The following is a 12,050-nucleotide window of genomic DNA, read 5'->3' as shown; positions in this document are numbered from 1 at the left end:
TTTTTTAACTGGATCTTATGGTGAGGAGAATCCTCATCCCATCCTACATGATTTTTGTAATATGTGGAACTTGGGCAACTGCTCATTTCCTGGCATAAGTATATTTTAAGTGAATTGGAATGTGGTTGGAGAAGGCTGGCATAATGATATCTTCGCCATGTGGGCACTTCCTGACAAACTCTGGTGGCCAGTCTTGTTCAGCAAGAAGAATGTCATAACCCTTAGAAAGTCGCTCCCCAAAGAGTGCTCTCACTTTTCTTGGTATGTCTCCCTCCATCTGGAGTTTTACTTCATATAACTTATGTGGAGAACTAACCCTGAGATCTGCAATTTCAACTTGGATGAACTCATTCAAGTCCACTGTCTCCAGATGATCCTTCAAGTTCTTGTGAGCTCTGGTGACGTCTGCTGCACTGTCCACCATTGTCTGAGCCCACTCCCCGTTCTTGAGTTGTGTCCTAAAGATCCTCGGCATGTCTGATTTTTAGACCTGCTACCTTCTTTTTGGTAAATTGAGGTTTCTTGTTTTTCTGAACGTGTTGATCGTCTTTGGACTTCATGCGTTCCTCCTTATGTTCTGACCGACCTCTTCTTTCGAATTTCTGTGACAATATCTGGTGCATTCTTCTGTGCCTTACAAACCGTGCATATACATGTGCATTGATTGCTTATCCTATAAAATACTATTTATGTAGGGACGACAGATTTTTAAAAGGGACTTTTTTGCATTCCATATGGTTAAGGTGTTTCTAGTACAACATTTATATTGCATGCCTGCCACTGAGTGTAATATCACGTTTATAAAACTTTCGCACACCAGTAGCAGTGGGAGGCAGGAAGCAGCGTCATGGCAAGGGATGCTTCTTTGGCAACCATCTTCTGTTACTAAAAACACTCATCTAAAGGCTAGTGTCCAACAACTTGCAATATGAATGCTGTGGGGAGGGGGGATTGGGCAACACTTAAAGCCTGGCACATCACAGCACAAAGTAGCCTTTCAGACTAGAAGTTATTGTTCAAGCCACTCAGTCTGGTGTGTTGCATCAGCCTACCATCCTGCAGGACTCAGCAATATTTACTCAGGTGTGCAACTGTATACAGGACTGTGTTCGCACAATATTTTCTGCACTACCCATCTGTTCTGTGTTAAATCCTTTGCAGCACCATAATTTTCAGGACAGACAGTTACAGCCTGCTGTGTCAGTAACTCCCCTATTCTAAGTCCTCTAGACAGTGCTGTATCTCTGTCTTTTGTCACACAGGTAATGTGTCATTTGGAGTCCTCAAGGCAGTGCTGCAGCTGCTTATCTGGTCTTGTCAGTAACTTCCCCATTCTAAGTCCTCTAGACAGTGCTGCAGCTGTGTCTTTGGTCAAACAGGTAATTCCTCAATCTTAGTCCTCTAGCAGTGCTACAGCTGTGTCTTTTGTCACACAGGTAATTCCTCATTCTCAGTCCTCTAAACAGTGCTACAGCTGTGTCTTTGGCCACACAGGTAATTCCTCATTCTTAATCCTCTAGGCAGTGCTGCAGCTGCTTATCTGGTCTTGTCAGTAACTTCCCCATTCTAAGGGCCAAATGTAAGTAGCCAAATACCGGTCGTGAATGGCCGAAAATACCGAATTTCGGCTGTTACAGACCGGTATTTGGATATTGAGATGTAGGGGCCCAAAAAAGACCGATTCAGTAAATACGAGTCTGTAATTTACCGAATCGGAACATTCCGAATCGGTATTTACCAATTCGGTATTTACCGATTCGGAAATTACCGAATTCCTATTTACCGAATCGGTAAATAAGAAATGGAAAAAAATTAGTTTTGAGATGTAGCAAACTTCTAAAATACCGAATTTCTGGAAATTCGGTATTTAAGAGTCGGTATTTACCATGGATTGAAAGCAGGTGGTTACCAGGTGCAGGTTATAAAAAAGGACCCAAAATGCAACATTGTGACCAGAATGGTGGCATTTTACGTGATAGCAAGGCGGCTAAGGCTACAGGTAACAGGAGAATGGGTCTGGAGAAGGGAGGAGCAAGTCTACAGGCAGAGGATAACGCTTTTTCAGCTCACTGAGCCAGAGATATTGCAAAGGTACAGGCTACACCCCCACACCATCCTGGACTTGATCAGGGACCTGCACCCACTTTTGGAGTACCCAACCCCAAGGGCGCATGCCATCCTACCCCATGTGCAGGTGCTCTATAGCCTACACCTGCTCGCATCTGGGAGTTACCAGGGGGTCGTTGCTGTGGCAGGTGGGGTGTCTCAGAGCTGCCTGTCCCGGTTCTTCAGGAAGTTCTTAGAGGCCATGATGCAGAGGATGCATCATTACATCTGCTTCCCTGACACACATGCGGAACTGCTGAAGACCAAGACTGACTTTTATCAAATTGCACATTTCCCACACGCCATCGGCTGTATTGATGGCACCCACATCCCTATATGCCCACCTGCTGCCACAGAATACATTTACAGAAACAGGACGTCAACCCATTCCATCAATGTACAAGTAATCTGTGATGCCAACAACATAATCACAGACAATGTGGCCAAGTTCCCAGGAAGTACCCACGACTCCTACATCTTTCAGAACAGTGGGATCTACACACGCCTGACAGCAGGGGAATTTGGCGAAGGATACCTGCTAGGTAAAACACTGTAACACTCCCTGATAGATATAGCAGATGTATGTGTATGTGTGCATGTGAGTGATGGTTTTCTCATTTACTTATAGAGGACAGTGCATATGCCGTCCGCTCATTCATCCTGACACCCTACCTCAACCCTTCAGCCCGCAGCCAGAGACGAAACAACGTGGCGCACAAATCCACCAGGAACGTTGTGGAGCGCACCTTTGGCCTGTTAAAAAGCAGGTTCCGCTGCCTCCACAAAAGTGGAGGGGCACGGCAGTACTCACCAATAATCTGCTGTAAGATGATTGCAACTTGTGCAATGTTACACAACCGTGCTACAAAGAGGGGAACAGAGGTGGAATTGAGCGACTATGAGGACCACGATGATGAACATGCACTGCCTGAACCAAACACAGCAGGAGTTGCGCCACCAACCGATGGCAGTCAGGGACGGGCAGAGATCACACAGAACTTTTTTTTAGTAAGTAAATACACACAGACAGGTGCAGTATGCACCCAACGTAGTTTAATATTTAGCACTACGCAGGTACTCAAATGCACAAATGTGCAACACAAATGTCATCCATTCAATAATGGTAGTCCTGTCTCACTTCCCCATTTAAGTTCATGGAGAGTGGGCTTTATAAGTCATTTCCGGGCATGCCTACCAGTGCCAGATGAAAGTGGCTGGCTGTCCTCACTGGGTGATTGGGGTGTTGTCTCACCATGGCGCCTGCTGCTCCTCCGTGTCTCAACTACAGGGGGGCTTGTCATGCTGCTCCTACTGGTGCTTGCCACACTTTTCGGTACATCCAGGCGGTTCATAGCCTTAGTTTGTTGCTGTGCATGTTGTCTGTCCTTGCCCCTTGCTAACCTGTCCTGGTCCAGTTTACTGCACAGGAGCTGCACTGATTGTGTCATGTCCCACACACCTGTGGCCATCTCCCGCATCCCTGCAGCCATCTCCCTCATACCTGATGCCATGTGTTTATTCTCATCTACCAGTGCACTGATGTCCTTCCCTATGTTTTCCATATGTGTATCCAGGGTCCTCATCTGGCGTTGCACAGACTGGATGACCTCCCCTGCATTCTTTGAATCTTACCCATGCTACCCTCCAGCCCACGGAAGACACTGGGACCCTCCACATGTTGTGCAGCACTGCTATCTCTGGGCCTGCGGCGTCTGATACCTGTACGGGCAACCTCTGCACTGGACTGCTGTGTGGCAGTGCTTCCTTCCCCAGCCAAGGTTTGAGTGTCTTCACACTTCATTTCACCTGCTAAAGTTTCCATTTCTACCAGTGGAGCAACTGCATGCCTCCTGCTCTTTTGAGGTGCAGGTGTTGTTTGCAGCAGTGACGCAGGCAGTTCAGGTGAGGACAGTAGCAGAGGGGATCCTGAACGTTCTGGGGACGCCTGCAGATGTGGAGACATTTCAAGGTCTTGGGATGGTGGCAGTGGTGTTTGTGCATCAGTGTCCTCTGTGGTGCTGTGCCTTCCTTCTCCCTGGTACGCCTGAGAGATGTCTCTCCTGTGGACATAAAAGCGTACACTAGCTCTGTGCTCCTGTCTCACTGCCTCTACAATTACATTTTTTTCACTCAAACACTGTATATATTGCCTCAGCCTCATTATGACTGATATGTCATTGCTTTGCTGTATGACATGGTAGGTCTTTCAAATACTACATGTCCCATGATGCATTGCTCCTGTCTAATACTCAGTGGCGGTGCGTCCATTGGGGGCGTTGGGGCGTTGCCCCACTAGCCATGGACGACCGTCACTGCCAACATGCATTAAGAAAAAGATTTTTTTAAATAAATCTGAGCGCACTGACTCAGTCACCCGCACTGCACTACCGGCCCTGGGAAAAGCCCGACAGAATCGGGCATCGCATAAGGAAGTGGGCCGTGGGGGCGGGACTGCGCAGAGAGTGACAGGGCACAGCCAGAGCAGAAATAGCGGAGCAGCAGCGGTGTGTGCGCATGTCAAATCCAGGAGTAATCGTTATTAAGACTGACCTGCGCATGCGTACACCTAGTAGACCTTCCCTCACACCCTCCCCCTATACCACTCAGACACAGGCAGGGACCAGGGCCCGGGTCTCATTATGGGCAGTTAATAATCCTGCTCGAGCCAATCCTGGTACTGCCCTCAGCAGTGACTGGATTGGCTAAGAGGGGTTGCCTTCAGGCACTAACGTACGCAGAACAGAAGATGTTGAAGAAAGGCGCCATTCCGCTAACGCAAGCCCAAGAGCAGAAAGCAGAGGCTGCGAGACCCGGCAGGTACGTTTTTTAAATCTTTATTTGTACCCCCCTCCCACCCCGCGCTACATCCCTCCCCCACACTACCCCCTTCCCCCGCACACTACCCACCCTCCCCCGCTACACCCCCTCCCCCAGCGCAACCACCCCTCCCCCGCAAGCACTACCCTGCTGCGAGTATTCCGAGCCACGGCAGAATGACACAACACAGGCATCGCTGCTTAAGTGCTCCTCTGTACATGTTTTAGATAACATCGAGGCATATAATAAACGTAAGCGCTTTTTGCACTTGGGTTGCCACACCACAAACAAGAGAAGGCATATTGTAGTGGAGGATAATTGTGTGAGATGGGCAAGTAAGCACGCACCGTTCGCATGGGAAATTAGGATTTAAATGAGGGGAAGCTACGTGAGCATACATATGTGCAAGAGTTCAGAGGAAGGTGTGAGCAGGTCTAATATAGTGCTAAACAGCCGACTATGTTTTGTTATCCGACTTATAGACCGGGCATTAATTGTGCAGAAGAAGTGATAACATACCGTTCTCGATTTCCAGACAGGGCAGCGCGTTTACCCTATGTTACCGAAGCACTTAGGCCGCTACAGGGCAGCTGAAAAGCGCTCCCTATCCGCTGGCCGTACCTGCCTTGCCACTTGCCAGGTCCACAAGCCCACGTTTCTGATCCCTTAACAGGCATCCTGTGGCGGCTGGTGGAATTTGAAGCTGGTGGGGCGTATGCATAATGATTGAACGTATGCGAGCATCAGCCCTGCATCCTCCATCAGACCAGCCCACGCTACGATCCTGCTGCCACCCAGCGCTTCGACTAATCACTTCTAACACAAGTACACACTAACATCAGTACACACTTCAATGCTGCACATTCCCTGGCAGCGAGAGGATGAAATGCTGCATCAGCCCTGCATCCATCAGACCAGCCCACTCTACGAGCCTGCTGTCACCCAGCACTTTGACTAATCACTTATAACACCAGTACACAGTGACCTCAGAACATTCTGGAAACACCTAAATATTCACACATTTTGGCAAACGTACGCCTAGTGGTCCGCTTACTGATTCTAATTTCTTGCAACCTGCTCCCCTTTCCGTGCACCGTCGCGTGGCTGCCATAGAGCTTGGTAAAAACAAATACATTAAAAAAATGGTTTCACGACTGATGACACTCCTACGCTTCCGTTTGCTCTGGCAGAGGCTTTACAAAACACATCACTCAGCACACTCCAAGCCTGTGCTCTCCCGCATCTCAACAGCAAACACCCGGGCCTGCAGGGAGTGCCAGCCCACTCTCCCCTGCAGCGCACTGCTTTCCAAAGCAGGCCCTCGCCTTCCCTCCAAGCCTGTGCAATCCCACACACCCACGGCAAACACCCGGGCCTGCAAGATGTCCCAGCCCAGGCCATTCTCACCTGCAGGGCACACGCTTTCCTGGGCAGCCCCCCACCCTCTTTCCTCCAGGCCCCTCACACTTCAAAACCTGTGCTCTCCTACACCTCCACAGCAAACACCCGGGCCTGTAGTGTATGCCAGCCCGTTCTCGTCTGCAGGGCACATGCGTTGCAGATCAGACCCTCCTCTTTGCCCCCAAACTCCCCAACCTGTTTAGTCCCACCAGGCACTACTCTGGGCAAAGATTTCACCTCGTTAACTAATGTGATATGTCAGATTAGTACCGAACTAAAGCAAACAGCAATTGCCGTGCGTACACGATCTTCATTCAGCGTGAGCACCAGCTGAGCCGCAGGAGGTTCGGGATCAAAAGGCGCGCGAGTGGAGCATATTTATTTGAACTAAAGGCAGCGGCGGCCGAAATGCTCGAGGGGGGTGGGGTGGGGGTCGGGGGGGGGTAGTCGCGACCCGAATACTAATTTACCAGCATTAAAAATTATAAAAGTAAACGTGCCTGAGGGCTATGAATCTAGGATGCCACCTCCGCTCTGGCCTGTTCTGGTGGGTCCGCGACGCTCGTTCCTGCTGCAGAAAGCAGCCAGCAGGCAGTTTCCCTCCCCTACGCAACGCAAGGGAAGCAGCGCTGACCAATCACGGAGTTCATAGAGCAGGGCTAAAACTGCCCATAATGAGACCCGGCTCCCCCGGTCTCTGCCTGTGTAAGTGCAAGGAGAGGAGGAGGAGGGGAGGGGCTACTGTGCGCATGCGTGGGCAAGTCAAAAAAAGGACTTGTCCTAAATGCGCACACACTTCTGCTGCCCCCTGCCCTCCCTGCCAGGCTGCTCTGCTATCTGCTAGCCCAGCCTGCCGGCTGCCACTCACTACCGCAGGCCCGCCCCCCACACCCCCTTCCGCGATGATGTCACTATAGTTAGTGACTCCGACCTACGGCGACCTCAAGGCTCAATAATTATCATGACTCGGTAATTAAATTGGCATGTATTTATGCAGCGGTCGTCCATGGCTAGGGGGGCAACACCCCAACGCCCCCAATGGACGTGAAGGACTGGACTATTTAAGGCCCAGCGGTGCCAGGGAACAACACCTAAAACCTTCGTGGGATACCTGTTCTGGCGCACTAAAGACAGAGACACGGGAGACTTCCTTCGGCGTCAAAGATCAGCGTTTATTACTGCAGGGATGCAAAAGTCATGAGAAGTACAACAGAGTGTAGGTTCCAAGAGTCTGCTTCAAATTGCATTTGTGGGTCGCTCTCTTTTATACAAGATCTTGTCATTGCACAATATGTAAGCAAAAGGTTACAGCTCAGTTCCCACAGTAAAATTCAAAAGGATCGCTTTCATGTATTCAGAACCCCGGAACATAATTACATTAACATCACCAGTTCCAACTGTAAAAGCACATCTTCCCACCATTAGGTACATTCCACTTGAGTTGTAAATAAGCAAGAGAAAGAGACAAGAACAGCTGCAGGGAAGTCAGACAACAGGGAGGAGAGAGTGTGAGGATAATATTGGATGCGTAATCGTAGCTTAAAAGGGCTTGATCCCAGCACGTGCGAGGCTGAAACAATAGACCGGCACGGCAGAATCACCTTCGAGCGGAGGCAACTGCTTTAGCAGTGTCCTCCCCCTACTCATAAAAGACGCATGAAAAGGCATATGCTTCTTCCGTGAAGCTTGGGAACAAAAGGTCACGATGCGGACAGTTGCCTGTTCGCTGACTACGTGAGGGCAAGAAACAAAATGGATGCCGTATCTAAAATGGAACCCGAGGGTTCATTGGAAAAACCTGTAAATGAGACGAACTCTTCTGAGTAGCATGGCGATACCGCGTACACTTACTAAACTCGTCATTTACGGTTCATAGATACCACACTCGTCCATATTCGGCGATGCCCAAAACGTCGTAACGATTTTCACGGAACCTCAGACGCTCCTTTTGCCCTCATGTAGGCAAGAACTAGTCGAAGTCGGAGTCAATCTCGATTCTCATCAGATCATTCAGATGTTGTTGGAACATAATTCTATCCATCAATGCCTCTTTGGTAACAGATGGCCTTCTTATACACGTTGTAGCACAAAGGCCACATAAGGCAGGACCACACTGTACACAAAGACAACACGTGAACAGAAACGTCACAACAACTACTATAACCATGAGAATCTTCCAACCCCAAGTCGACATTAGATTCCAAAACCATCCTAGAAGCGTCCAATCTCCCTCGTCCACGTGTATGGACTCCGAGATTTTGTGCAACTTGGAGATGGCTTGATAAACCGTTGGAGCGTTATCCGGTATGAATATGCAGCAGCTCGAATGGATGACTTTGCACACACCACCTCTATCTGCTAGAACAATGTCTAGAACCATACGGTTCTGTAACGTCATAAGCCTATCCGCTTGAAGCTCTGCTGTCAGATTACCAAGGGCGCTTGCAGTTATGTTAGCGGTTGACTCTACTACACGAGTTAACTGTCTCAGATTTCTGCTATTGACCATAGGGCCCCAAAACGGTAGAAAACCCTTGAAGAAGTCTCCTGCTTCTTGACCGGAAGTATCCTCTTTACTAATGACGCCTCTCACAACTCTGATTTTGTGATAGTCGGCAGCAACAGTGAAAGTCGGGGGCAAGAGATTTGCAATATAGCAGGTACCTGAGAAGTCATGAGGTAACCACGTATATGCTCGGTCATAACATACAAAATAGGTACCCTTGGCAGTCAGAAAGACAGGGGAAGAGAGCATCGGTAGAACGTAAGTATCCACACAAGCACTCTTCCCAAGCTGGGCTCTTGGATTTCGGCCACGACCTTGCAGACAAAAGTGGCCTAGGTGAGGTACAATCCAGATCGGAGATGAGCTTTTAAGCTGCCTATCACCCACTGATATACTATACTCAGCCTCACTAAGGTACTTATAGGCCTGCACTTCCTCCTCTGGGATGAGCGAAGCATCAAAAATGGCTCTATCTAGATCAGCCATCGCTATCGCCAGAGACTTATGGTACGGGCCAGGACCAAAGCTTGCTGAGCGTGGCTCTCGATGGGGGTAAGAATCTAGTGCACTACGGAACATGATTTGGAATGGCCGAGCTGACCCTTGGGGGCTGTACGGAAGAACCAAATATGGGATACCCCTGTCCATGGTATGTGGCATTAGCCCACACACCCAACAATTTGTAGTATTTACCACCAACTGATGCTGATGCAAAAGTTGCACAAAGGAATTGTTTCTAAATTCCGCACGTCTGACTTGCTCATGTTGGGGCAGTAGGTGAAAAGAATGTGGAGAAACAGTAGAGACGAAATTTAGATCGTGAGAAGGAGAGGTAGGTAAGGCAGAAGGCAGTAATGATTGAAAACCAAAATATACTCCACCCACCAGCAGCATAGAAACAGTTAGGAACAACATGAAAACCTGTAATAAAAAACATTTTGTTCGAAATGTGCTGTACAATTTAGATCTTTGCGCCGTCTTTTCCTCTAGCTTCGACAGCTTGGAGAACTCCATCCTCTAACAACCGTCCGCAACGTTCTTGACGCACTTCGTTCTGAGTAGCGATTATCAATTCCCAGGAGTTCCCAGAAATCGACAAAAGAAATTGACCTAATGTCAATAACTGCTAAACAGAAAGAAGTACCCGCGCGGCCCTACGGCCAACCCAGATGGCAGGTTTTAATCAGTTAAATAATCAATTTTATATATGTCTCCTAGCTGTTCTGGAAAAGAAATACATACAGAATAAAATGTCCACAATGGTCAAGGCAAAATGTGAGGGGGTATTTTGAAATCAAAATAATAAAAAAAAATTATTCATCTTTATTGCTTGTACGAAGAAAGTATCGGTTTCTTCCGGGTCGAGTCTGATCTTCAAACAGTGGATTGGATGGCGAAAGAGTGTTCGATTGTTCAGGCAATTGTTCAGTACTTGAATTCTCCAATGATGAAGGAAAGGAAATTGTTTGAGAGGAATCAACAGGGGTGTCAGATAAAACTGAAGTGTTCCCTATGGGCTGAGCTTCGCTAAATGGGACAAAGCACTGGGGAACGTCAGTTTCAGACGAGGAAAAACCTTTACGTATCCATGTGTCTGCCGGCAGAGGAAACAGAACCTTCTTGGTGTGGGTGGCATGCACCCAGTGTTTTCGTCCCTCCAGCCGAACCGCCGTCCTCGTGGCTAGTAGCACCTGGAAGGGTCCCACAAATCTCGGCTCAAGGTGACGTTTTCGTCCGAAATTACGGGTGAGGACCCAGTCCCCTGGTTGGAGCCGATGACCAGGACCCTCTGTTTGTGACGGCAGAGCCTCAAAGACCTGTTGATGAATCAAACTCAATTTAGCAGTCAGATCATATAGATAATCAATCAACATTGGATATTCAAGTCTGTAAAACTCTTTAGGCCTCGGAACCCCCCAAATGTTCGCAGGACGGCCGAACACAATCTCATATGGGCTAAGCCCTACTCGAGAGTGTACAGTAGCCCTGGTCGATAAGAGAGCTAGAGGCAAAGCGTCGGGCCATGATAAACCAGTCGTTGCCTGGATTTTAACAAGCTTCAATTTCAGGGTGCCATTATATCCTTCCACCAAACCTGCTGACTGAGGATGATTAGCACTATGAAATTTCTGGGATATTCCTAAACCACGACACACACTCTTCATCACACTTCCCACAAACTCACTTCCGTTGTCCGACCATACAATCCGAGGCATGCCGTACCTGGGGAAATACTCTTTGAGCAGAATTTTAGCTGTGGATAGAGCAGTATTATCCTTAAGAGGGTAAGCCTCAATCCATCTGGAGAATGCGCATACTACGACCAAAACATACTTCAAATTGTTGCATCTCTCCATATGGATGAAGTCCAATTGGATAACTTCGAAAGGACATGTAGGAGGGGCAAAATGACCAGGTGGAGTGGGGGTGCCCTTACCGGGATTATGCATCAAACATACCATGCAATTCTTAACCACTCTCTCTGCACATTTAGTAATCCCATCATTCTTCCATACAGGAGACAATAACTTGCATATGCCCTTCGAGCTAATATGTGCTGTGCCATGGGCCATTGTAACAACAGCAAGCACATATGCATCCGGTAACATCCATCTCTGTTTCTCTGACAAGTCAACCCAACATCCATTCTCGTCTAACTTTCCCGTGCTTTCTTTCCACTTAGTCTTTTCCATTTCAATGGCCTCATTCTGTATTTCCTTCACACTTTCAACTGTGTCCTCACACATGCTAGTCTCGGCTGGCCATCTTACCGAATTCGCAACGTACATTCGATTTGTCAGATCTCTAGCTGTCTCTTTAGCAGATTCGTCTGCAAACGCATTACCATGACCAACATCATCTGTCACTTTTCGGTGCGCACTACATTTAATTATGGCCACCTGCTTAGGCAATGTAAGTGCATCTAAAAGGTCATTCACAAGCTGTCCATGCTGAATCTTCGTACCAAGCGACGTAAAAAATCCTCTTTCTTTCCACAATCGCCCAAAACTATGTGCCACACCAAAAGCATACTGACTGTCTGTAAACACATTCACCCGTTTTCCTCTAGACAACACACACGCTCTCGTCAAGGCAATCAACTCAGCTGCCTGAGCTGAGTTCTGACTCAATCTCGCAGTTTCCACAATCGTACTCAACGTCACTACAGCATACGCAATCGTCACATCACCATTCGGTAACTTAAAACAGGAACCATCAA

The 12,050-nt window shown here is 48.2% G+C and overlaps 1 protein-coding gene across 1 annotated transcript in view; it reads right to left on the bottom strand.

Annotated features, from left to right (window-relative positions):
- LOC144755990 (endogenous retrovirus group PABLB member 1 Env polyprotein-like) overlaps positions 1–10,143 on the bottom strand; it is a 1,167,430-nt gene extending 1,157,287 nt beyond the window's left edge. The window contains exon 1 of the mRNA XM_078645499.1: positions 8,237–10,143. Within this exon, the coding sequence (XP_078501625.1) occupies positions 8,294–9,844 (1,551 nt within the window). The 5' untranslated portion in view covers positions 9,845–10,143 and the 3' untranslated portion in view covers positions 8,237–8,293. The remainder of the gene's footprint in view (positions 1–8,236) is intronic.
- Between the last annotated feature and the right edge of the window lie 1,907 nt (positions 10,144–12,050).

Source organism: Lissotriton helveticus, chromosome 1_1 (genome assembly GCF_964261635.1).
Source record: "Lissotriton helveticus chromosome 1_1, aLisHel1.1, whole genome shotgun sequence".
In the NCBI taxonomy this organism is placed as follows: domain Eukaryota; kingdom Metazoa; phylum Chordata; class Amphibia; order Caudata; family Salamandridae; genus Lissotriton; species Lissotriton helveticus.
Note: the sequence above shows the minus strand (reverse complement) of the source record. Positions and strands in the feature narration are given on the sequence as shown.